General features: G+C 41.9%; 1 protein-coding gene across 3 annotated transcripts in view; it reads left to right on the top strand.

Annotated features, from left to right (window-relative positions):
• The window catches only part of LOC108879502 (rho GTPase-activating protein 23), a 43,929-nt gene extending 17,556 nt beyond the window's left edge, over positions 1-26,373 (top strand). Inside the window, exons 2-11 of one of the 3 annotated variants that reach the window (XM_051069237.1) lie at positions 12,143-12,334; positions 17,023-17,053; positions 17,311-17,403; positions 17,747-17,825; positions 17,919-17,973; positions 18,811-20,254; positions 22,698-22,862; positions 23,689-23,797; positions 24,081-24,120; positions 26,200-26,373. In XM_051069237.1, coding sequence (XP_050925194.1) covers positions 12,143-12,334; positions 17,023-17,053; positions 17,311-17,403; positions 17,747-17,825; positions 17,919-17,973; positions 18,811-20,254; positions 22,698-22,862; positions 23,689-23,797; positions 24,081-24,120; positions 26,200-26,373 — 2,382 coding nt within the window. Of the gene's footprint in view, positions 1-12,142; positions 12,335-17,022; positions 17,054-17,310; positions 17,404-17,746; positions 17,826-17,918; positions 17,980-18,810; positions 20,255-22,697; positions 22,863-23,688; positions 23,798-24,080; positions 24,121-26,199 lie in introns of all 3 variants that reach the window. The other 2 variants (XM_051069236.1, XM_051069238.1) reach the window with 2 other exon arrangements.
• Positions 26,374-26,448: the final 75 nt, after the last annotated feature.

Raw genomic sequence — 26,448 nt, 5'->3', positions numbered from 1 at the left:
ATTTAACTACCACTACAATTCAATGTAGCACCACCCAATACCTTGTGGTCATCTGTGGTGCAACGGGTAGAGCAGTCGCCTATGAGTCACAAGATTGCTGGTTTAGTCCCTGCTTCAGACACTGCACTTTATGCTGTAGAAACCATTCTGTTATGAAAACTTTTCACTTTGGAAACTTTTTACTGTTTTGCTTATTCCACCTTTTATGCTTTTATGCTATTTTGCTATTTATAACAATTTTGCAATTTTACTACCACTACAATTCATTGTAGCCACAGAAGACCACACAATGGGTAGAGCAATTGCCTCTGAATCATGAGCTTGCTGGTTCGTGTCCAGCAGTGGACAGTTATGCTTTTTAAATAAAAAAAAAGTATTACTAATACTAATAATAATGACATAGAAGAGCAATAGTGCGAATGCTTGAAGCATTCACACGCATTTTCCGCAGGAAATGCATTTTATCTAGTTAACATGATGAATCACGTCATAGAAACACAAGTCAAATAAATACACTCCATGTGGTGCAGCTTCAAGATACCACACTATACATCTGAAACACTTGACCCTATTGCTCTATTCTAAAAACAGCTGTAAAACATGCACAGTTACACATGATGAGACAGTGATTCTTAAATCAAAATGTGCAGGTCCTTCTGTTCCTGATGAATGTTTTTACACAGTTCACATGGTGCTACAGCTTCATTTGATGTGGGGAGAATACATGTAGGTGTTAATTAGAATAACTTTTAAAAAAGATGGATTAAGTTACAGATGAATTATATTTTTGAGTGGAAGTGCTCGGATGTCCACGTGTAAACTGTCTCTTCATCTCTCCCTCTCTCTGTTTCTGTTGACGTTCATCTTTAATGGCTCTGAAATCACATTAAGCAGTTTTCACTTCACTGTGCTTTTGTAACAGCATTGAGTCTTTAGTCTTTGTCTTACAGGGATTTTTTCTTCCTCTCTGTAATCTCTCTCGCTGTCTCATTGAGTCCACCACCACCACCCACCACCCACCCCCCTCCTTCTCTGTGTCGTCTTCTTTAGACTGAGATTGTGGCTGACAGCTCTTTGTTTACCTTACTCTGTGCTTTGTTCCTCTTCCCACTCTTTCTCTTGTTCAATCCCTCGCTCCTCATTCTCCCTACACTTGCGTACTCACTTGACCTCCACTGCTGAACATTTAGAAGTTTAAAGCTTATGTAACTGTTGTGGGTAAGTTTCATTTAGAAGAGACAAACCTACCCAACCCTCCCACCTCACTGGGTTTAAGACTAGTTATTGTCTTTATACTCTGACCATGATTCAGTAGTTTCATTTCAGCCAACTGAGTCTACCTAGGTCATCTTACAGATGTTAGAGAGGATGTGAGGTCAGCTGGTGCAGCTTTAAGAACAGGGCTACTCTACATTTTTATTCTATAACTTATGGGGACAGTAGTGTGACAGTAAAATGTTGAAATTGAAAATAAAATTTGGCATTGAAAAACCTGCAAATGATATGCTTATATGTAGACTGCCTCTCCACTTTAAGTATTTCAATGCCAGTGATTCCTTTTTCAGTTCCGGTTTTGATTTCACTGGCAAAATTTGACAGTCACTGTTCTAACCCTATAAATTTTCCTTAGACCCAGATGTTTCCACATTACTCCTTATGTTTTATTTTAACTATCTGGATCAGTTCTGTTTTCATAGTTCACATCTATTGATAGCTGACATCAAGCAAAGAAAAAAAAAACACAAAACTGAAAACCTAATACCTACCCAACAAATGATTCCTTGTTCAACTTTACTAAAATATTGAGGAGTTTGAACTGTAATAGTGCATGCTGTAGTTTTTTTATTTTTTATTTTTTTGAGCAGAGGAACAGAGGCTAGCTCAGAGCTGATGTCAGGACTTTACTTTTCCTTATGTTGCTAATGGAGACAAAGATGGTGACGTTCACTTTCATCATCCATTCTTGTTAACTGAATGGCAGCTCCTGTACAGTTTAGCTAGTGAGCTAACTAAGTAGCAAGCACAGAGAAGAATTCATGACATAACCTCCAGGCTAGGTGACATCAGCTTCGGTGCACACCTGGTTATAAATTCACATATTTATGACTTGGTTTCTTTCATATCCTCAAATTCATCAACATGCTCTTCCAATGTTTTTTTTTTTTTCAAGCCTTTTAGTCATAAATCTCTGCTGTGTAAAAACATCAGAGGCATCTTGTAAACACTGCAGGGAGATAGTCACAGTAAAAGGTGGTGATATAACTGATTTAAATGTCCACCTGTGAAAATACCACATCTCCACTGCTGCACAGCTGAGCCCCACAGTGACAGAGGGACAGTTCCTTGGGCCTCTTACATCACAGTGATTAGGAAATTAAGTTGAATGGTATATAATAAGGATAGACCGATTATCGGCCGGGCCGATTATCTGCGCTGATTTTTGGCATTTTGACGCATATCAGCATCAGCCTTTTTTTTTTTTAAAATCCGATGGCCAATAAGAGATCAATTTAAAACTGGGTTATTTTGGCTCTGATGCAGCCGCACCTATTTGTCTGCAGTCACTACTCCAGCATTGTCCCACCCACAGCACCTTCTGATTGGTAATACGCAGAGCCATGGCACATGTAACAGCCAATCAGCAGTGAAAGATGTGTATGTACAGTGCTCACACACACACACACACACACACACACACGGCGGAGAGGAGAAAAAGTTTTGCTGGGTGGAGAAGCTCCAAGCTAAGAGATGCTGCTGACCCTGGGAACTCCTGGCACTTGTTGTTTTTGTTTGAACTTAAAACAAAGATAAGTGAAAGATAAAATAACATTTCAGTTATATTGAAATTTTGGAAAACTTTATTTACCGTAGAAAACTTCAGGGAGTTTTCATTTAACTTTATAAGACATGCTGCTGAGCCTGGGAGCTCCCTGCACTTTTTGTTAGAATTTTAAAACAAAGATGTCTATTGTCTAAGATAAAAAAAAAACCTTTAACATGTTGCAAATCTGAAAAGCTGTTTAATAAACAAACAAACAAAGTTAAGTGTTGGAGTTTGTATTATTCAAAATTTTGACGCCAATATTTTCACTTTTACTGCAAATGAATATCAGCTCCAAATATCGGTTATCGGCCTCCTTGACTACTAATAATCGGTATCAGCCCTGAAAAAACCATATCGGTCTATCACTACTATATAATTTATAAAAACCAGAAATGAAAAAAATAAAAAAAAATGAAATGAAAAAAATAAAACCAGAATGTGTCACGCAGTTGTCCTGCTGATTGTGGAGCTGCTTCACTCTCTGGTTCTCTCTTGGTTCTTCTTCTTGCCTCACAGCAAGAAGGTTCTGGGTTCGAGCCTCGGGGCTATTCTGTGTAGAGTTTGCATGTTCTCCCTGTACCTGTGTGGGTTCCAAAGACATGCAGGTTAATTGATAACTCTAAAGTGCCTGTAGGTGTCAGTGTGAATGGTTGTTTGTCCATATGTGTCAGCCCTATGATGGACTGGCGATCCGTGCAGGGTGTATCCCACCTCTTGCCCAATGACAGCTGGGATAGGCTCCAGCCCCCCTGCGACCCCTCATGGACAAGCAGTATAGATTATGAATGAATGAAAAAAAACTTGGTAAGTTACTGCCACAAAGTGGACTGGAGTCCCTGAGCCCTCGTTCATGGGCTCTCTCCATTTCATCATGTTCCACTGATCATAATTAATTAGTGTGAATGCTGAGAGCATCGTATGGGAGCTTTCCCAAGCTCAAGGTTCCCAGTTCGATCCCCGCTTCAGACACTGAAATTTCACTGCACTTTCTGCCATAGAAACTATTCTGCTATGAAAATGTTTCACTTTTTAAGCTTTTTACTGTTTTGCTTATTCAACTTTTTTCAACTGTTTATGCTTTTATGCTATTTTGCTATTTACAACAATTTTGCTATTTTGCAATTTTATGATCACTACAATTGCTTTTACTACTGTGCCTTGCGTTGTGGACTTCAGTGGCGAGATCGGTAATGCGGATGCCTACCAACCCATGGTCTCGTGTTCAATCCCTGACCCAGACAACTATAACAAAAAAAGCAGAGAAAAGAAATAATAACAGAGGGCATTATGAACATTTTATGCTTTTTGCATTCATACTGTTTTTGCAATTTCACTACCACTACAATTGATCTTAGCACTGCACAGTACCCAGTGGTCTTCAGTGGTGCAACTGGTAGAGCTGTTGCCTCTCAGTCACGAGGTTGCAGGTTTGAGTCCAGCAGTGGGCAGTTATAGATTTTTAAAAAATAGTATTATTAATATGGATAATGATTTGAAGAGCAATAGTGCGAATGCAAAGCATTCACACGCATTTTCCGGAGGAAATGCATTTATCTAGTTAATTTTGGCTTTCTATAGTGGATGAACTAACCTGCTGGGCCGCCAGTTGTGAGCCTGAAACTAGTGAGCACTTTTCAGCCCAGTCATTGCATGACTGTGTGTCTTTTGACTGTGTGTTTGTGATGTGAGTAAATTGCTGCAGGCTGGATTATACCACAGTGTTACTGAGGGAGGACGCTCACTGTTGGCTCATACAATCAGTAATCATCTCTGTCTGAATTTGCAAGCTATGTCCTGAGTACCCTCTGGCAAAACTGAAACTAAAGATGGAGTCAGACTGTCCCAATGAACCGCGACCATTTTGCTTTAGCTCTTTAACTGCTTACAGCATCCAGCATTTTCTTGAGGCCAAGCCTTAATATACGCTGTCTATTCTCATGTAGTGGGTACTTTTCTATTTCATGCAGCCTCCGTCCTCACAGGCATCAAAACGCATAAAGAATCAGGGCAAAACAGATGCATATTCTACTCTGACTCACACATCACATTATGTTATTTTTGTTCTGGCCTGACTCCTCACAGTCAAGAAAACACTGCTGAAAAGTGCACAAATTGGTCACAGTGCTTCTCCTAAACCAGTGCTTGTCACATGCAGCCAGAATAATGTTCACAAGAGTTTGTCTGGTTTGGAAATTTTAGGCAGAATAACTTTAGGTGTTTTGTTTTGCAGCTGTAATATAGAGGAAAGAAAGGTGACTAATGTGAAGGAAACAAGTAGAAAGAGAATAATGGGTTAGGAGAGAAGAGAAAAGAGGACAGGAGATGAGAGATGCAGAGGCTGCTGGATGATGTTTCCATGGAAGTCAGTCTCTTTTAGTGTCTCTACATCTCACTTCTCCCTCTGTAGCTTCATCCTCCCTTCTCTCACTGTCATTGTAGCTGCTCTCAGGTGTCAAAGAAAAGAGGAATGAGGGGTTGACAGCACTGCCAGAACTGTTCTAGAGGAATGGAGGATTGACATGCACACACACACACACACACACACACACATCTGGACACATTTTTTCATGAAGCGCAACACTTACAATAGTTCATAGTTTGGTCAGAATAATTTTTTACTCTCTCATATATTCATTTCAATGGGGCCATTCTGCCCAACAAGCAAAAGCCACCTAATTTGAATTTGACTGCCAACCCCTTCAAAGTAGTTTCCTTATGCAGCAATACACTACTCTTGCCATGTCTGCCACTTCTTTGGAAGTCCCATCTGTGACTCATGATGGATCTCCTCCACTGTGACCCCTCAGCTTCAGTTTCATTTTGGGGAAGAGAGAGAAGTAACAGGGTGCCAAATTGAACAACTAGGGTGGGTGGGGAGTTAAAATTGTGTTGGTGCAGCCAAAAAACTTTTCAACTTGTTGTTAAAAACACATGTTGTCATGATGGGACACCTAATTGCTATTGGACCACATGGGTCCCGCACTGTGTAACATAGAATAGTAGCTCAGGGAAAAAAACTAGCTTGCACCTGCTACATGCACATTACCACAGTGTGCTCCATTCATTCACTTTCTTTCTTAGGCTGAGATGATACAAGAAGATACAAATTTGAGTCCCTCTAACTTAGAATTTTATTTCTGTTAACTCATTCTAAGTTTGATAGAGTTTTTTCTATGTATGAGTTTTGTTTTCTTAAAGCGTAAGAATAATACACATGCAGGATCAACACAATTATCACAGTCAGTTCAGTAAAAGCACTTATTATCAGCTTTATGCAGCCTGCTGCTCAATATCTTGGGAGGATCGTGAAAAGTATTATTTTACTTTCACTTAATAGTGTCATATCATGTTAATGTGCCCTGAACTCTTGTGGCCTGAAAGTAAATACGTGAAACATATAGAGGTCTGCTCCTGGTGTATACTGAGCTGTACTGAGGGAAACTAACACCAAAACCTCACAGCACTACTTTGTAGGTGAACTGACACAAACTGGGAAGGGAGTGAATATTTCACATATCTGTGGTGTATTGAAGAAAACACAGTGGTAATAATATTGTTTATAAAAACCTCAAAAGAGCAAAGCATAAACCAGTGAACCACAAGCAAAGGATACAGTCAAAGTCTGAGTCAACTCTGAAAGTCCAACCCCTCTAACTAATATGTCACATTACTCAGTTTTATCTACTAACGAGTGATCTTTAGAGGTGTTAAAGACATATTTTGGAGAGAGCAGGCTATCTGTTTGTCCCTGCTTTCTGTTGTTAGATCTATAAATCAGCCAGGCCAATAAATCAGACTACCATTTAAAAAAAACAAATGATCCATCTCTAGATTTTTTAATGTCATTATTATCTGCAGATAATATCATTGAAAACCCCAAAACCCAAACATCAATTAAAATTTGGTCTCAAAAATCCAGTATTGGTTGGCCATTTGGCATACTTATGCCAAACTAGGCTAACCCTAGCTAAGCAACAAATTCCACAGACAAACTCCAGTTCCACCTGAACATGAATGAACAGTTGCCAGAATCCAAGATGACATCTTCAGACTGCTCGTTGTGTCCCAAACCAAAGATTTCACTTCACACTGACAGAGACTGGAACCAAAAAAAGTCTTTTTAATTGTCGGTTGGTCTAACAGTCAGTTAATTATACACACAATTTCTCCATCAGCATCAGCCACCGGGGTGTGAGTCTAAATGGAAGAGACGGGGCTACTCAGCACAAGGAGAGAGAGAATGTGGACTGTGTAGCTAAAGGAGGAGAGGAATGTGAGTGTGTGTGTGAGAGAGAGACAGAGAGAGACAGAGAGTGTGGGCATGTCAGCAAATAGACCCAAGGGAGAGAGAGACTAAAAAGAGAGAGAGATTCATGGCAGGGCTGAGAGGAGCGAAGCCTCTACTCTGACAGCAGTAAAGATAACCAGCCACAACCAATGCTGCACTACAGTGCCACTATGGAGGGGGACACACTGGATCTCTTCACAGCAGCATGGGATTGTTTCCAATTCTAAAATCTCGTCTTGACTACAAACTGCCTTCTCAGCTCAACTGGTCCGGGGACAGAATTCAACTGCTATGGGATGGATTTGTTTCTAAAATTCATAGACAAGCCCTAAATTTAGGCCAAATTGTATGGCAGCAGCAGACTACTACTTCAGTGAAATGTTTTTTTCTGACATGGAGACAATGCTGACAATAGTAATCAGCCACAATAGTAATCCTGGGACCAAAGCTGTTTCTAAAGCTGCTTCACGTACAAAATACAAGGATGCTGTCAAAGACGAAGAACTCATTGACACTTGTTAATTGGACTAAATGAAAAGTGAAAGAAAGCAAGACCGCTCTTTTGATCACAGACATTTCAAAGACCAAGTCAAACCTAGATTGGTAAAAGATGAGGACTATCCTTAGACAACATTATAGAAAACTTGATCAAATACTGACAGATGAAGTCTAATCCAGTCAGAAATTGGATGCTTCTCTTAGCTTTGGACACCATCGTCATGGCTTGCCCATCCATCTTCAAGACTATGAGAAACGATCTGATCAGTTGCCAAGAGGAAGACATGCGTGAATGATGAAGCTCTGGCTAAATCAAACTCAAGGATTACTAATCTTCCATTGAAGACTTGGTGTTCTGCAGCCATAGTACAGACTGTGATACTTGAGTAGTCGACATACAGCATAGAAGTCTACTTTCCATTGACTTACCCTTGATTGTCACTGGCTATGATGAATCAGGCAGAGATTGTGCAGAGGTGACCAGATATCTGAGCCATGGCATCAGAAGCCTTGTGACCCCTTGGTGTGTGTTAGTGAGTGTTTGCTGTACAGACAATACATGTGCGTACGAATGAGGAAGTGCTATGCTGAGGGTGTCGGGTGTTGCACCAGCTCCATCGGGCCATGAGTGGAGATTTCAGTGTTCTGTTGGAGTGGACTGTAGCGATGCTGAACCTCGCTGTATCTGGCTGGCAGTGTTAAGGGGTATATCACCTCAAGCCTCACCCCGGCAGGCACCAATTACATCACCAAGAAGGCGGGGGTCCCGGAGGATCATACAGCGCCATCGATTGTCCTGGGTAAGACGGGGGACATTAGCTTTGAGATGAAAATGCCCGTCCTGGATTTCCTTCCTGTTTTTCTAGGGTCAACATTTTGCCAAAGACATTTTCTCAAAAAGAATCTGAAACGTGCTTTAGATCATCATCAAACTCTGATTCTTGAACAGAATAACAAAATTCTTTATTCTTCATTCATCTAGCAGCTACAGAGTAACATGATCATTCATTTGGAGTTGTGTTTGTGTTCACCTCATGAATCTAATAGTTCTTGTTGCTGCTGAGCAGATGGATACAGTTGGTTTATGTATTCAGCAGCTGCTGACTGTGGCTGGAAACAAGGCTGATGAGAATGAACAGACCCAGACCCACTGCAGCTTTTAAGTTGAATTATCTGGAAATTCACATAGGTTTTACCTCTGACGTATGAAATGTAGGCAGTGATTGTGAGAATGCCCAAGTGCTTCTAACTGAACTGAAAACATAGACTCAAGTTTAGATTTTACTCATTTACTTGATGCAGGTACTTCTGATCCATTCTCATCCACTTGAATGGAAATAAATGAAACTGTTGATTTCATCTGGCAGATTTGCGTTGTGTCTGCAGTGCTGTTATCTGTGCTATCAGCTGTGTATACTGGACTAGATTTGGACATTACATCAGTCCATCCTTGTACACAGTAGATTGACTGCAGCTCTAAAAACAGCCAGGGTTGTCATCATCTGAAGGCTCCTCAGCTCCTGTCTGATCTGATGACTGTGGACAGGTGTATTTCCTCTGGGACGATTCTTCTGCGTCTTGCTTTAACCTTTCCTGTCTGCTCCGATCAGTGCAAAGGTGAAGGTTCTCTAACCTGTGTCAAGACAGGGCCTGCAGAGTGGAGCTGAATGGAATAACCAGCCTGTCATCATCTACAGTTTGAGGGAACACTTCATTGGACTGTGTGTGTGTGTGTGTGTGTGTGTGTGTGTGTGTGTTGCCATGTCTCTGTGCCTCCTTTAGTTGTTATGTAATACAGCACTGAGGGGGCCTGTTGACTAGCAGAGAGGACAGGAGATGAGGCTGATACCCTCACTACGCACAAAGATTCATGGAGCTTTATATAAAATCCTATGTGTGTACAGTACGCAGATGTGGGTGGGTGTGTGTGTGTGTGTGTGTGTGTGTCTGTGTGGTTCTGCTTTTACATCATCTGTTCAAATATGCATCAGCGATCACACCACTTCAACATCCACTGCTTATAGCTCGTTTGTTTGCTGGTAGAGTCAGTGTTGTAGTTACCCAGCTTCCAGTATACACTGTGTGTGTGAGTGTGTGTATTATCACACAGAGTAAGTTTGTATTATCTGATCTGTGTGTGTGTGTGTGTGTGTGGGCTGAATGTGTATCTTTTTACATGTCACACTTCCTCTCTCGGCTCAGCTCATTCTGCTGTGGACAACAAGCTTTGTTGTCCTGATAGAGCTGCTCAGTAAGGCTGAGTGATCACAATCACAATGTACAGAACATTTAATCAGATTATAAAATTAAATAAAATTATTTAATAATAAATTATTTTCATCCACAATACCAGGTCTGGATCAGGATCCAGGAAGGAAGCCCCTGCTGAGCACTTGGTCACATGGCTGTTGTTGTGAATGGGGACTGGAGTATACTGATAAACTGAGCTGCAGGAGAGAAGTCACTCCTGTGGAAGCCATATTCCTTTCATATTGTATTCTGAATGTGGAGTGTGTGTGTTGCTGCACAATGAGGGATAATAGCAACATGTCACAAATACTATTTCTCATTCATAAATATTTTTTATTAATGCAAGGACAATGTCAGGATTAATACATGAAACTGTAGAAACATGCTGATGTACACAGACTTACATATAGAGCTGGCAAAACAATCACTCTGTTCAATAAAACACACAGTCATGTTGGCATTCCACACTGTGAGTGGGTGAAAGAGAGAGAGGGGGGAGGGAGAGGTAAACACGAACATCTCACCTCTGTGTTTATATTCACTCATGTGTGAAATGTCACCCACAGAGATGTCAGATGATGAGGATTCTAACACAACAATGTGCACAACTGTCACACTCACACACAGATATGATGACCTCATGCTTTGGGCTTTGTACATCACAACTCTCTAACACACTTACAGTCACACACACACACACACACACACACACACACACACACACACACACACACACACACACAGAAATGTCAGTGGGCAGGAGTCCTCTGAGGTTATTTCATTGTGTGTGTGAAGGCTGATGGTGAGGATAATAACTGTTATGTAAGGCTATCAGAGTGGCTCCTTTAAAAAGTTTGAAAGAATCAGTGTGAAGTATCAGTGTGTCCTCTCTGATACTGAGTAGAGGTCTGGTTAGAGAGGTAACACTACAGTCAGTGTCAGTGGTTTGATAAGAGGTTATAGAATCTATTGTTATTTGTTTGAATCTATGATAGTAAAATTCAATGTAAACTGATTGGCTTCCCTGTGTGGAAAATGTGTGTGTCCTCCCTGCTCTCCTTGGAACTATTCTTGGAGGCGAAGGTTTCCCCACATCATGCCTCCCAAGGCCTCGGCCATCCACTTCCTGTCTGAATCAGACTTCCTGTTGTTTTTGCAACTGGCTTTCTCGGGATTGAGTGTATTTTGTGTGTAATGATGTGTTGTGTGTCAGTGTGTAGATGATGTCTCATGATGATGAATGAATCAAACACAGAAATCCCATTTTCAGTTCTAAAAAATTTTAAATTAGGACTATTTATCTTCTTTACAGCTCTTATCAGAAGGCATAGCTTCAACCAAATAATCAGAACATAAACAGACTAACTGCCAGACCGATTCCATACTTCTGTTACTGTAACAGTGAAGGGAAACTCTGTTATGGAACTTCAAGCCAACAACAACAGTGTAATAAAGTGTGATTATCACACATTGCATACAGCAGATAGCCTTGCACCCTGTACCCCCCTGTAGGTATATCTAACTACCTTATGTGAATGGCACCCACCCTCAGGTAAGAAGTGAAGAAGACGCCTTCAAGACAATGTGTGTAAGTAATGATCATGTCCACATAGTGTGTTGGGCTGTGTCTCTCTACCTAATGGCTGTCCTCTATAGTTTTCTATGTTGTCCACTGACAAAATTACAGAAGTCTCATCAGCCCAAACTAATGAAAATCTGTGTTGTTATGTTGACAGAGATTTCCAGACATCCTAAAGTTAAACATTTTGTGGTTTAGGGACTCAGTTGTTTGCATTTATTGGAAGCTCTTTGTCTATTGTTTATCTAATTTTCCAGATCTGTGTTAATGAGTCCTAATAAGTTCATGTTGTTCCAGGACTCTTATTTACAGATGGTATATATTTTTAACTCTGCCATTGTTGGCTGGAGGTAGTAAATGAGTTTATAGGTGAGGTTGTCGGTGAAAATAGAGCTCTCTTTTTAGAGAGGGGAAGTCTCTGAGAAATTCCTGGCATCCGTGGAATTCTGCTCTGGTCGGATCTGGGCAGACTCCTCAGTGAATGGACGACATAACGCCCACATCCACCACTCACATTTCCCTTTCCCCTCTATTCAGCTGGTGATGAATGCACAGTCACAAACACAGGTTGACTGGAGACACCTGAAAATGATACTGTGATGTACTTCAAGATTCACATGGTAGTTTGTCAGTTTTGTCAGTGTATGAAGGAAAGGAAAGCTAGGCATTGTTGATTGAAACATGTTCTTCATCTTCCTAATAGGCTAAAGGGCATAGAGATGGCATGGTGTCGTCCAATGAGAACAGGCGCCGGCCGCTGTCATCGGGTGAGGTGGAGGGCGTGTCATGGCACGGCCCACGGACCATTTTACTCCAGAAGAACTCACAGGGATTTGGCTTCACTCTGCGCCACTTCATTGTCTACCCACCAGAGTCCTCCCTCCACAGCTTCAAGGTAAGTGGGCTGCTCTCTGCTTTGGGACTTTGGCCTTGAGTCTATATGTTTGAAATGTGACTAATTTGAGACTTTTAGAACTCATTAACACTCCAACTGATCACCCACATGACATCCTATCTTATTAGATTTGATTTGTCATCCTAAATCTGATACCTACCTGAGCTGTCATTAGATGATGACAGTAAGAACAGATAGATAAATGTCATCAAAACATAGGCATCCATGACCACAACAACATACAGGACAATGACCCAAGAAAGGGAACACAAAAGTCCATTTGAACCCAAGTAAATATTTATTTATTTATTATTTATCCATGATTTCACTTGAATTGTATGCTTGCCTGTAGACACATTTTTGCATGTTTGTCTGACTCGTTGGTGTCACACGGCGGTGAGGTTTGTCTTGTCTTGGGATTTTGGTCTTGTCATTTCCTGTTTTATTTTGAAGGATTCACTCTCCTCTCGTTTCAGAGCACTTGCCCTTCCTCCTGTGTCACCTGTGTGTCCTGATTACTCATTGTCTCCACCTGTTTCCCATTACCTCTGCGTGTTTAAATAGTCTGTGTCTCCTTTGTCTTTTGCCAGAGTGTACTGTCAGGCCGAGACTAAAAGGCAGGACTCAGACGCAGAGATGACGTAAATAAAACAGACTTTATTTACAACTAAGGTTCTCTCACTAAGTGACAAAGAAACAGAGGCTATAAAATTATCCTAGGGCAGATAAGAAAACAAAAACAAAAAGTCACTCTCAAGAGGAGAAAAAAAACAAATGAACGGAGGCTAATAAAGTTAGAACAAATCAAAATCACTCACAGAGGAGGCAAACAAAAGGCTATGAAAAGATTTAACAAAAAAAAACGCTCCAACAGGAGGAAAACCAGAAAAGCTCTAAATAAAACTCTCTCCTAAAAAAACAGAGGACCTAAGATAGCTACGAACATAAACGAGTAAAACAAAATCGCTCCAAAAAGGAGGAAAACAAACAACTAGGAAAGTACTCTAAGGCTAAGGCGAGAAACTAAAATATCAAAATTTACAAACAAAAAATCACTCTTACAGAGGAACAATGGCTTACTGGAGGCAACACTATGGCTGTGGATACAAGGCTGGAGGTGAGTCAGGTGAACGGACGAAGACACTCTGGCAAAAGACAAAGGAGACACAGACTATTTAAACACGCAGAGGTAATGGGAAACAGGTGGAGACAATGAGTAATCAGGACACACAGGTGACACATGAGGAAGGGCAAGTGCTCTGAAACGAGAGGAGAGTGAATCCTTCAAAATAAAACAGGAAATGACAAGACCAAAATCCCAAGACAAGACAAACCTCACCGCCGTGTGACAGTTGGGCATTGACTCCTTGGGTTATGCTTTCAATTAAATAGAATTAATTGGAAGTTTCCCAACTAGACATGGTCTCTATTTCCCCTGTAATTAGCAACAAATTGTGTTGTTCTTTCCAGGGCGTTTCTTGAAAATTTTGAAATTATTCTGAAATTACTGGATTTACTGACAGTGTACTTAATTCATGCCCATGGCTGTCAAGGAAATTTGGGTTGTTTTTGTAGCTCAGGTCATCATTCCTATTGATTATGATAATGTTGTTCTCACCAAAGTAATGGCTGAGGTCTATATGGCAACAGCATTGCTGGAAAACATAAGCAGGGAGATGATCAGGTAGGTTGTAGCCAAGCCAGAACGTCAGTCAAACTAATTTGGAATAAAAGAGAAAGTCAAGCAATAAAATTACAGACCAAAGTTTCTGCTGTGAACAGCCATCACAGATGAACTTGTTTACTTTCCACACTTCCATAGTTGTGTGAAGTAGACATTTTGCTGTAGAATGAGGAATCACTGAGGATAAGCTGTCCTACCTCCTAGAGTCAACTACAGTCAATGAAGCATCTGGTGTGTGCTATATGCCTATAGGCAGCAAATGAAGTGTGATGTGACTTTTTGATTATATGGTACGATCACACTATTCACAGTCCCAACAGAGTTTAAATCTGCTCCCTAAACTAACATGATGAAAACACGATGGATATATCAAAAACTGTAAAGGCTACAAGACTGAAGCGTGGTGAGCTGCTTCCTCATACTGTGTCTCACACTCAGAAATGCTAGCAATAGGGCACGTGTTGAGAAATGAACTAAAAAATATGATCAAATATTGCTAAATATTTTGGTCAACATCTTGGTAACTGTGAGGTGTAGAGTAAAGTATCTGTGGATTCAGTGGATGATGTTGAAGAGATTGATAGAGACCACACCCATTTGCACTCTAAACATTTTCTACTATTTAGAAAACAGTGAATTTAGAATTTCTGAAACAACATATCAACAAAAATAGTTTTCATGACAGGCCTGTGCTAATGTTCTGGATATTCTAATTTCATTAATATTATTATTATTAATATTAATATATTAAAAATTCAATGACTTATTTTGTATGTTTTTATTAAAATTGAATGTAAATGTTCAGTTTTTTCAGGACAACTGTGGTGTTATCTTTTTCTACTAGTACATTTTTACAAGATTTTGCTTTTTCCAAAAACCATCTGCCATTATAATGAATTGACATAATATTGAAATCCTCTTAAACTTTCTAGACAATGTAATTCAACTACTTATACATACTTTGAGGTGGAGAGTTCATTTAAGCTTTTAAATGGCTCATGTTACTTTCAGCCATTAAACTGCTCCTTAGCCAGACCAGTTCTGTTATTTGGGATTTTGGCAAGTTATTGTTGTAATTAAAAGACTCAATTAGACACAGTCATGTTTCTTTATATGGCCCAAGATTTTGTTGCTCATTATATTTCAAGTTTGACTGTGACTCATGTAAAGCTGAATCTTTCAGTCTATGATAAAACATCCATAGCTTTGTACAGACAAAATTTCAGATGAATTAAAGATGACATATAAGGTCTGAACAGGTCTAATATATAAGCATCATTTATATCTCATTTGTTCAGTTTTGTACCATCATGTTTGTAGAGATGCTGCACAGAGGTGCTGAATAAACTGTTGTTTGTCCTGAGATCAGCATTTCACCATGTAATTCCCCCTAAAAGCACATATTAGCTGTCTTTATGCTAAGCTAAGCTAAGCTAATTTCCCCCCTAACTCCATACTTACACACTGACATGAAATTGATATCAGTCACCTTACCTTAGTCATCGACAAACTGCATGTAAACTTTAAAAGATGAATGCTGTGTGTTTTATCTGTCTGTCAGTGATCTGTGTGTAAACCACATATGGAAAAATAATTCTGTGCTGATATGCCGCAAAGCTATGGAAATGTATTGCTGCCACAAACAGATCACTATCCCATTATAATGTTATAATGTTATTTTTCTGGTGGGGCAGTAATATCTTTCCATACAAAGATGATCTGAAGAACCACAGAATACACACATCACACAGGGTTGACTGTACAAGCCAAAGTGTGGCATTTAGCCTGTAAGTCCTTCTGGATACTGTAGTCCTGTAGACAGCACAGGAATGTGGATACTGTAGTCGTGTAGACAGCACAGAAACATGGATTCTGTAATAAATGGTAAATGGACTGCACATATATAGCGCATTTTTAGTCATGTTGTCTATTCAAGGTGCTTCATACTACAGGTCACATTCACACTCACATTCATACAGCACTTGTTTTTAAACATACAAAGTGCTTTCTAACACATTCATACACATTCACACACCGATGACAGACATCAGGACAAATCAGGGTTCAGTATCTTGCCCAAGGATACTTCAGCATGTGGACTGGAGGAGCCAACCTTCTAACCACAGACCTTCCAATTGGTGGGTGACCGCTCTACCTCCTGAGCCACAGCTGCCCATTCCCGTAAACAGTGAGGAAATGTGAATACTGTAGTCCTGTAGAGAGCGTAGGTACATGGATACTTTAGTCCTTTAGACAGTGAGGGAACATGGACACTGTAGTCCTGTAGACAGCGAGGGAACATGGATACTTTAGTCCTGTAGACAGTGAGGGAACATGGATACTTTAGTCCTGTAGACAGCGAGGGAACATGGTTACTGTAGTCCTGTAGACAGCAGGGGAACGAGGATACTTTAGTCCTGTAGACAGCGAGGGAACATGGATACTTTAGTCCTGTAGACAGTGAGGGAACATGGATACTTTAGTCCCGTAGACAGCGAGGGAACATGGATACTGTTGTCCTGTAGACAGTGAGGGAACATGGATACTGTAGTCCTGTAGACAGCATGGTCAGAAGCCTGGACAGAGGTCAGAGTGTAGCAGCACAGGAATGTGGATGTGTCCATGTCAGGAATGAGCTAACTCAGCCAAGAATCAAAGCCTCCAGATAGATCCAGACAGATAGACAGACAGACAGGTTCTCAGAGAGTGAGACAACCAGAACTTCAGTCAGGCAGCAGAGTCATGTGGGAATACTACTCCATTATTCTGCCTCACCGTTCTCTATAAATGGTATGGATGCAGAATGAGGGGTTGACATTATGGTTTTGTGTAGTTCAGTGTACACAAACAAAAGCAATGTATTCCAGCATCATCTTAATGTCAGTATTGTGCAATCTCTATGTTAAAGGGTGTAGTGAGACCTGGGCTTGGTGTGGTGTGAGCTGAGCAGCACCCCCCTGTGGTTCTCTCCTCCTCTAACATCTGCTCTGTGTTCTTCCCACAGGATGAAGAGAATGGAAACACCACTGGAACAGGTGAGTTTACAAATATTTAGCCACTGAAAGTCTGATTAGTAGGATGAATCATTTCACTGTTATGCACATGCCTCTGGGACTGATTAGGATCTATAGCATCATTTGTTTTCAGTTTTATATAAAGCACAGATACTGAGAATGTGTGTAAGGGGAGTTTATGTTACATGTAGGTGGATCCGATTCAACCTTGTGGGTTTTGCTGATATTCTCAGGCTTGGACAGATTCACTGAGTTTGTCTGTGGGTGTGTCTAAACAGGCTGTCAGTGGTCTCGTTTGGAGCCAATGGACACCATCTTTGTGAAGAGTGTCAAAGAGAATGGCCCTGCTCAACAAGCTGGACTGTGCACAGGTAGAAAACATACACACACAGCACATGGGTCATCACACCTCAGCTGCCTAAATCTAAAGGACAGCAGAGACAATCAACAATTAATTAAGTCAATTTAAGTTTACTAGTCGATTAGCACATGCCTTCAGTAAATTCAAAAAATTCAGTGCTACGTGCATGAAATCCTGACCCTAACCCAGTGATGTAAGTTGTAAACAGAGAGGGTTTACTGGGCTGCAAAACCACAGATAATGTCCTCCCTCTGCAAATATGACATCTGTGTGGGTATAAAGAGTGCACAACACAACATTCTTAGATCTAAAGAACAACGTGTGTGTGTGTGTGTGTGTGTGTGTGTGTGTAGGGGACAGGCTCGTGAAGGTGAATGGGGAAAGCATTCTTGGGAAAACCTACTCTCAAGTGATTGCACTGATCCAGAACAGGTGGGAGACTGCTCTTTATAAATTTCATCTAATGTTCACATATAACCTCTTATTTATTTTGTTCATGTATGGTATGTTTGATCTGTTTCATAGTGAAAACATTCTGGAGCTCTCTATCATGCCAAAAGATGAGGATGTGTTGCAGTTGGTAAGTGTGAGTATGAGCTTTCTTCTATTTTCTCTTCTTTCCTCGTTTCCACCTTCATACCTCATTCAGCAGCTACTTAACTAGCTAGGCTTTTTAAGTAAGAGTGAGGAATGTCTGTCTGTGATAACTGATCTAGCCTCATATTGAAGTTTAACCTCAGGATATTTTAAATGTGTGTGACTATACCGTCAGTAATGGGAAAACAGTAAGGTTAGTTTGTACAGATGGCTTCAAAGGTATGGATAAAGAGAGGCAATGTTACAACCAGCACAAAACGGCATACTTTTTTTGATTGAAAAGACATGCTGAGAATGAATATATGCTGATATAATATAAAATATAAATGCAGGTATTGGTGAGATGATCAGAAAAACCATATTGGTTGTCTTTAGTTTCCTACTAAAGAGAACTGTGAGTGTGTCACAGTCTGATATACCTGATTCCTCTGAGCCACAGAGCTCCATTATTCCCTAAAACTATTAACAACACATCAATGAGCCACAGTGTTACACTGGGTGACATGTTCTTTCATCACCATCAAGATCTTCTGGCAAGATCTCATCCCAGCACTAGTGCTTTATATAAGGTAAAGATATCCATTGTTTCTGCTACTGTGATATGAACTAATTTTTAAATGGAGTGCAGTAATAACTGTCCTGACTTTATTAAAGAAAATAATGCTCCAGTGGTGGTTGTACAGTGAGGACTAAGCTTTAACAGGACATTGAGAGATACTGCTGCATGGTGCCTCAATCTGCCCTCAGCTGCTCCTACCATCTTTTTTTCTTCGTCCTCTTTGTCATGTTTGACATTGTGCCTTACTTCTCCTGTCTTCAGGCATACTCCCAGGATGCCTACCTGAAAGGCAACAAGCCATATTCAGGTGAGGCCCAGAACCTCCCTGAGCCTCCACCTCTCTGTTACCCCTCCACCAAACACGGCTCTGTGGCCCCCAAGCCTGGCCACAACCTCCACGGTCTCCTGGACAACTGGCAGTGCCGATCTGGCCCCACCACCTCGCTGCTGGATAACCAACCCCCTGCTGCTTCTACCCCCTACTCTGGCTGGCCTGGGGGTCCCGAGGATTCCAGTGGCCACTATCCCCCATCGGGGCAGCACAGAGGCCGCTCCTCTTCAGCCATCAGCGCGCTGGACTTTCATTTTGCCAACCACAATGCTGCCATTGCCTCTGCAACGCTGCCTCCACCAAGGAAGAACAGCCTGCCGGCCTCCGCCCGCACCTATGCCGACACCATCTGCCACCAGGCTCTGTCGGAGTGGTACTACAGCCAGGCGGAGGTCGCAGAGCACATATCCCCCCGCCACCGCAGCATTTCTCAGGATCGTTTAGCGGAGCTGGGCATGGCGCTCGGCCCCGGACCTATGTCTGCCCCTGCAGTGTCTTCAGAGCAACGCAGGAGAGAAACCCTCCTGTACCACCACCAGGCAGCTGCTGCATCCCATGATTCCTATTGGCTAGGTGGCTGGGGTGGTGTATCAGGACCAGGAAGCAGGTCCTGCTCAGAGAGCCTGCTGGCAGCCTATGCCGAATACGAGGACAACTACGGGCGTTCTGTGGAAGCGCTGGCACAGGCCTCTGCACTGGTCTCACCTCGCTACGAACACACTGCACCGAGCTCAACAACTAAATCCAGTGAACACATTGATCAGAAAGCCTCGGGATGGCAGACCCAAATCACAGTGACATCCCCCTTCACCACCTCCTCCACAGTGCCTCCCAGTGGCAGGCAGTCAGGTCAGCAGGTAGCTGAACCTCAGACAAGGCGAGTAAAAGAGGAAGAGCTGGTGGGGTATAAGAGCTACAGCCCTTCTTTCTCCCACAAAGCTGGCCACCTTCTCCAGCGGGCCCATTCATTCAGAGAGCCCAGCTACAGCGGCCCCCATCTCAGCAGCCCCAGCAGCAGGAGCAGCCCTGCAGACAGTGTAGGGGGGAGGGTGCCCAGGCCGCAGTCCACACCTGCCCTGTCTGCTTCAGAAGAGGAGAGAGCCCAGCTGGGGGAGGACAGAGAGGTCATCTCTCCCATCTCCAACAATCAGGAGGTGGTCCTCAGGCAGAAGCCTCCTTCAGGTCGCCGGACCCCCATTCAAGCTCTTCGACATCCCACCTACACAAAACATGCAGAGTCACCGGAGGCCCCTGTTCTGACACCCTCACCAGGGACCCCCTCCCCTATGTCTGTGGGGCCTGGCCCCAACCGCAAGGCCAATGGTAGCCTGGCACAGCATGCATATGACTCTCTGTCCTCTATTCCCTTCATAGGTTAGTGAACCTCTCTCTGTAGCAACTGACTTTGTACAGCTACCTGAAAAATGTCTCTCAGCAGATGAGACCACACTAGCTCCTTTTACACACTATGACTACCTCTGCTGGCAGTTTTAAAGGAGGGGCCATAATGCCCCCATGCTGCATCTTTACACTTTCATACCGAACAACAAGGAGAAATAATGGCTCAATGTTCCTGCCTTGAACAGACTGTGTAAAAGGGGCTACTGTCTTTACCTGATTAACAGGCACATTGCTATATCATTTTACGTTATCATGTCATCTGTTGCTACAGAGCTCCTCAGCATTTAGGAATGTACCTTGTTTTCTGTGTTTCTATCTGTTTCAGCATTTTTGTGTGTGTATACCTGTATGTGTCTGTCATATACACCAATCAGCCACAACATTAAAACCACCTGCCTGATGTGTAGTCCCCCTCACACTGACTCCTCAGACCTCTGAAGGTGTCTTGTGGTATTGGGCACTAAGACATTAGCATCAGATCCTTTAAGTCCTGTAAGCTGTTAGGTGGGGCCTCAATGGATCAGACTTGTTTTTTTTCCAGCACATGGGATTATGTACAAGCAACAGTAATATCCACATGTTCTTCCTTGTTCCACTTTTGGTCAGAACTGACCACTGCAGACCAGGAACCCTCATCAACACCTGCTGTGTTAGAGATGCTCTAACTGAATAATCTAGCCATGTGTGACCATTGTCAGAGTCCCATAGACCTCTACACGTGACCATTCTACCTGCTTCCAACACATCAACTTCAAGAACTGACTGTTCACTTGCTGCCTAATATATCCCACCCCCCGATAGGTGCCACTGTAGTGAGCTGATCAATGTTATTCACCTCACCTGTCAGTGGTTTCAAAGTTGTGGCTGATGTTTTTGTGTGTGTTGATGAGGGCTGATTGATGTGTGTCCAGTATTGTACTGGTTTAGTTGTACAAATGTTTCTCAGAAACAGAGCTGCTCTGAGGCCAGAGGCCTGAGCTATGAAGCAGGATTTGTGGTTATGGAGGTAACTTCAGGTTTAACTCTGGTTTCAGTCTTACAATGGTGGTTCACTTCTTATTGCGGTAAATCTCCCTGGTAACTTATGCTAACCTGCTCCGGGGCATAGATGTTTTTATAGATCAGTGAATAGTTTTTGTTCCAGTCTTTCCATATGTCCACAACATAGCTTTTAACCACGATTCTAAATGAACATTTCAGTCAGAAGGAGCTCAGACATGAACTCTCTCCTCTCCTCTCTGCTTTGGCAGCAGAAACAGTCTGACATTACTGTCACTGTTAACTGGCTTTGATCAGTGGAAATTATTTTTAGTGTTTCTATTCTAGTCATGTGATCATATTGTTCACATTTCACCTTGTTAAATGTCATTTTTGGACAATGCTAGAACTGAGCCAGCATGCAGCTAGCAGTTACTTCTCATATAATATTAGGTTTCTTACTCATGGTTCTGACAACGCTGCTTTTAACATGAACCATCAGGAAATCCTGGGTTGATCTTGCTTCGTAGTGCAGGCCTCTGGAGGCAGAAATCATCTCATTAGCTCACTCCACAGGCCAAATAATGCCAGTTTTGTAGACTAACATCACTGTAGACAGAAGCCTGGTGAGAGAGTTGAGAAGTATGCGAGAAGGCCTATATCTGTCTGAAGGAATAATTCTCATAACATTTTTCCATTTCTGTTTAGTTTGTATTTGAAGACAGTTTGAATTTTGAAAGAAAAATTACACATTCCTCCTGAGAAATGGAAAGCTAACTCTGTCAGTACACACAGAGGTTGACTTTGTCTGACTTGATCTGGTATGACCACCTCCAGTTCCCTCCCCACCAGAGAGTTGACAGTCCTCGTCCCTAGAATCAGTCTATGATATTGGGGTTTGCCACGCCTCGGTCCCCACATTTACCTGCTGCCCAACTTCAGTGCACGTGACCCCAGTGTCTGTCCCTGAGGGTGGGGGACCACACAGTGTGGATTAACTGTAATATTGTTAACATTGGCTATAATGTATGTTTCTATAGTTGTGTTTACCAAGTGAGAGATATGGTAGCTGTCATGTCTGAGTGTGTAATACAGGGAGCTGACTGATGTGAATCATTTATCACAGTAATGGTCTGTAGGATGTAAATGTGGCTTTACTTTATCAGTCTATAGGTAAACATCTCAGTGGTTTTATCAGGAAGCTAACACACTATGCTGACCTTACACTTGTAGTGCTTTGCTTATGGTCCCAGTCTACTGTAAACTGATGATGATGTCTTCCACCTAGATGGATGGAGGTCTGCCTCCAGAGTAGCTCTGCCTCAGACAGATGTTTGAACCACCACAGCCCCACCTGAGGAAACTCTGTTTTGCCTTGTTGCTGTTAAATCCTTCATCACTCAGCCTTTGTTGCTCACCTGTGATGTTGCCCTTGCAGATGAACCCACCAGTCCTAGTACTGACCTACAGCCCTGCTATGTACCAGCTTCCTCTGTGGTGTCCAGTTCCCAGGCCTCCACAATGGCCACTCTCACTCTCACCTCTGTCTCCCCGACCTCCTCCTCCATCTCCTCCTTTGTCCAACTTCATTTTCAGGATTGCAGTGAGTCTCACTCACCCACTCTAAAGGCTCTAGACAGGGCTAGACCAATATACAGTATGGTCTCCAGTGTGTTGGAACTGGTACTGCCGAACCCCTCTGTCAGTGTGCAGTGCCTTTATTTTGGCACACTGATATATTTGTCAAGCCCTAACCTCAGACTCATCTTAAAGAGATACACAGGCATTCACAGTTTAACAGTTCATTCATTTTTTGGAAGATAAAAATAAACAGAAAAAAATGGGTTGGTTTTGCAGATGGCTTTAAATACTGTGATACTCATGAGTCTTAGCTGCTGTTAGGATGTAGATGAAGCCAGTCAGTGATGCAAATCAGAGCTGGAACAAATTCACAACACATTGTTGTTGCAGATGGGAACAAAGTAGGAATAGCAAATGAATCAGCAAATCATATTCTTTATCCTCTGTTTGCTGTTTGAGCAGAAGAATTTTAAATTCTGTGATTTGATGTTTTTCTCTAAAATCCTCCCCAGGTCATAGTTGACTTCTCTCAATAAGAGAAAGTGTTTGCCCATCTTTTCTCAAAGTGGCAGCTGTTAGCATGATGTTAGCATGCTCAGCTCCAATTTAACCAAAACTTAAAATGAAAAAGTCAGTGTATTCCTTTAATGTGTAGTATATGTAATTAATCCTTTAATTCATCCACTTGGCTGATGTTATATTAATCCACTAACAGTCAATTAAAAAAAAAAACAGCAAATTAATCACTCATCTTCTTGTCACTTCACATGTTAATACCATACATTGCATGTTTGTAACCCTGTGTTATTCTCCTCCCCTCTTCTCTGACTCATCTTTTGTCTCTTCAGGCAGTATTAAAGGTCGTCGCTCCTCCTACCTGCTCGCCATCACCACAGAGAGATCCAAGTCTTGTGATGAGGGACTCAACACCTTCAAGGAAGAAGGTCGTGTCTTCTCGTAAGTCAGGAACTCAGACAACACCAGCCTCTTTACAAACAAATCTACTTCCACAGTATTTAGGCTTTCCAATGTACAGGTAAACAGAAATAGCCCAACATCGTTAAAAGAGGACTGACGTCACTGTAGATTTAGCTTTACTAAGATTATTAGCACAAAGTTATGGTAAGGTCTCTGTATATATATTTCTCTTCTCAAGTCATTTTTCAGTAGTGACACAGAGCTGTCAACACTTCAGACCTGCTGTTGCTGTAACTTGTGTTTTTTTTTTTTTGTTCCACAGCAAACTACCAAAAAGGGTGAAGAGCTTTTTCACTGATGGGGTGAGTTGTTGTAAATATTGGACTTGACCACATGTACAGTGTACAACAGCACTGAATACACCCCCTGTCAGCGTCACTGACATGTAAAAAAAATACAAAAACAAATCCTGTCTATTTAATTTTCCATCCATCCATTATCTCGAGCCAGTCCTAGTTGATACTGGGTGAGAGGTGGGATACACCCAGGACAGATCACCAGTCTATCACACGGCCATTTTAATTTTTTATTTTAATATCTGTTTTTAGCCAAAGCCTGAGAGGAATGAAGCCAGTTCATTTGAAAAATTGAACTGTTTGACTAAAGAACCAATTGCAACAGAGGTCACACACTCTTCATTAGTGAGATTTCATTTTTTTTACTTGGAATATTTGTATTATTTCTTTTTTTGGGGGGGGGGGCTTTTTTCTGGGCTTTTTTCCCGGGACAGGAAACAGGACAGAGAAGACAGAGAGTAAATGGGGAGAGAGAGTAGGAGTGCAGTAAGGGTCCAGAAGTCTTCCAGAGTCCAGGGCTTAGATGAAACCAGTCATTCTGCCTTTCTCCACGGATCAGCCTGATCTTTGCTGGAGGGGTTTTTGATGCTCTACCATCCAATTTAAAATGCTCCAAGGTGTTTTCTGCAGGACTCAGGTCATGAGACATACCTGGTCCCTAGTTTCCACATTTCTTTACAAAGTCTTGTGTGGTGTTTGTGTTTGGGATCACTGTCATGTTGAGACTAAGAGTCATCTTTCATTCATATGTGGGTGAACAAACCTACATTCATAGTTCCATCAAATGCCATCTCTATATGAGCAGACTCCCCCTCCATGTTCCAGTCACTGTGGTGGTCCTGGCCAAGTCTATATTAAACATTCTGGACCCCATAAGATCCGAGCAAATGTATTTTGGTTTTCATCAGACCAAAGAATGTGCTGCTAACATTCAACACACCACAGGTGTCTGTCTGTCCATATAAGCTGCTGGAACTTAATTTCCCTGAGGGAGTCATCCCAAGGGATCAACAAAGTCTAGTCTAAGTGTAAGTCTCAGTCTAAGTGTGGTCTCTTTTGTAGCAGTGACAGGTAAACTTACTTTTGTTTGAATTGCGTTAGCATAGTCTATCTAACCTGTTTGTTTACAATTATGCATACATTAAATGTCCTTGGCTAAGTTTATTCCTGCATTTTTGTGCCATCTTGTGACCAATGATTTGCTTCTTGGACACTGTCCACAGAGGTTGACTTCATGCTGTGTCCTTCTCACTGTCTGATCAGTCGACACCCAGTTTCCACTGATAACCCTTGTGTCCAGTCAGAAGAAATCATCTACATGTTTATCAGTGTGAGGCTGTGTTGATACTCAATTGTGTATGGTGTCATTTTTTGATGACGGCCAGTGAACCTTCTGCTGTAGGTTTTATGGTTCTTCTTGTACCTCCTAACATTGCAGCAGCCGTGTTTCAGGCTCCTCATGCTCTTGTACGCCTCCTTGCGCTCTTGTACCCATCTTTATGAAGTCTCACAGTCTGGTTTCTTATTGTTCAGACAGGTCCTCACTAGGAGGAGCCATGTTTTATTAAGCCAGTCCAGAACTGAGGAAGCTGTGCTGCTCACAGCTTATTTGATGACCTTGTTCATGTCATAGTCTTAAGTAGAAATCACAGGTGTGGTCAGTGAGGTCACTGGCATGTGTTTTTAATACAGACAGTCTAACCTGTTTGCTATGTGACAGTGTGGAGGTCATATCCAGTTTGAGGGAGTCTGGTCCAAATATTCAGTTAGATTCAAGAATGAACTGATTAGATCAAGGTGAAGTTAACTCCATCTGGTTGGTGAGAGTGTACAAGCATGAGGCAATAATTCTAGTTTTTAATTCTGCTTAAAATCAGATGTCCTACACTTTAACTGAATGTAATACAGTTAGAGTAAAATGGTATGAATTTGAATCACTGAACATTTTAGTGATAGTGTGCATGTGTGTACTCAGTTCTGTTGTAAACTGTACATGTTCTTTCTCTTTCTGTTTTGTTTATTCTCCAGCAGCAGAGTGAACAGTGTCCACTGTGAATCACCTCAAATGCCTATATTGTGTTTCAGTCTTTGGAGAGCCTGCGAGCTCAGGAGGAAACCCGGTCCAAGCGCCATTCCACCTCTGAACTGGGAACCATTACATTCAGTGACGTACGCAAGGAGGGCTGGCTACACTACAAACAGATCCTCACAGAGAAAGGAAAGGTACAACTCACTGCTGCTACACCTCTCAGGCTCTGATAACACAGTAACAACAGTATAGAATCAGTTATTTTTTCAAACATAAAGTCTGCAAGGAGTGAAAGACGAGTGGAC

The sequence above is a fragment of the Lates calcarifer genome, unplaced genomic scaffold (assembly GCF_001640805.2).
Source record: "Lates calcarifer isolate ASB-BC8 unplaced genomic scaffold, TLL_Latcal_v3 _unitig_688_quiver_1044, whole genome shotgun sequence".
NCBI classification, from domain to species: Eukaryota; Metazoa; Chordata; class Actinopteri; family Centropomidae; genus Lates; species Lates calcarifer.
Note: the sequence above shows the minus strand (reverse complement) of the source record. Positions and strands in the feature narration are given on the sequence as shown.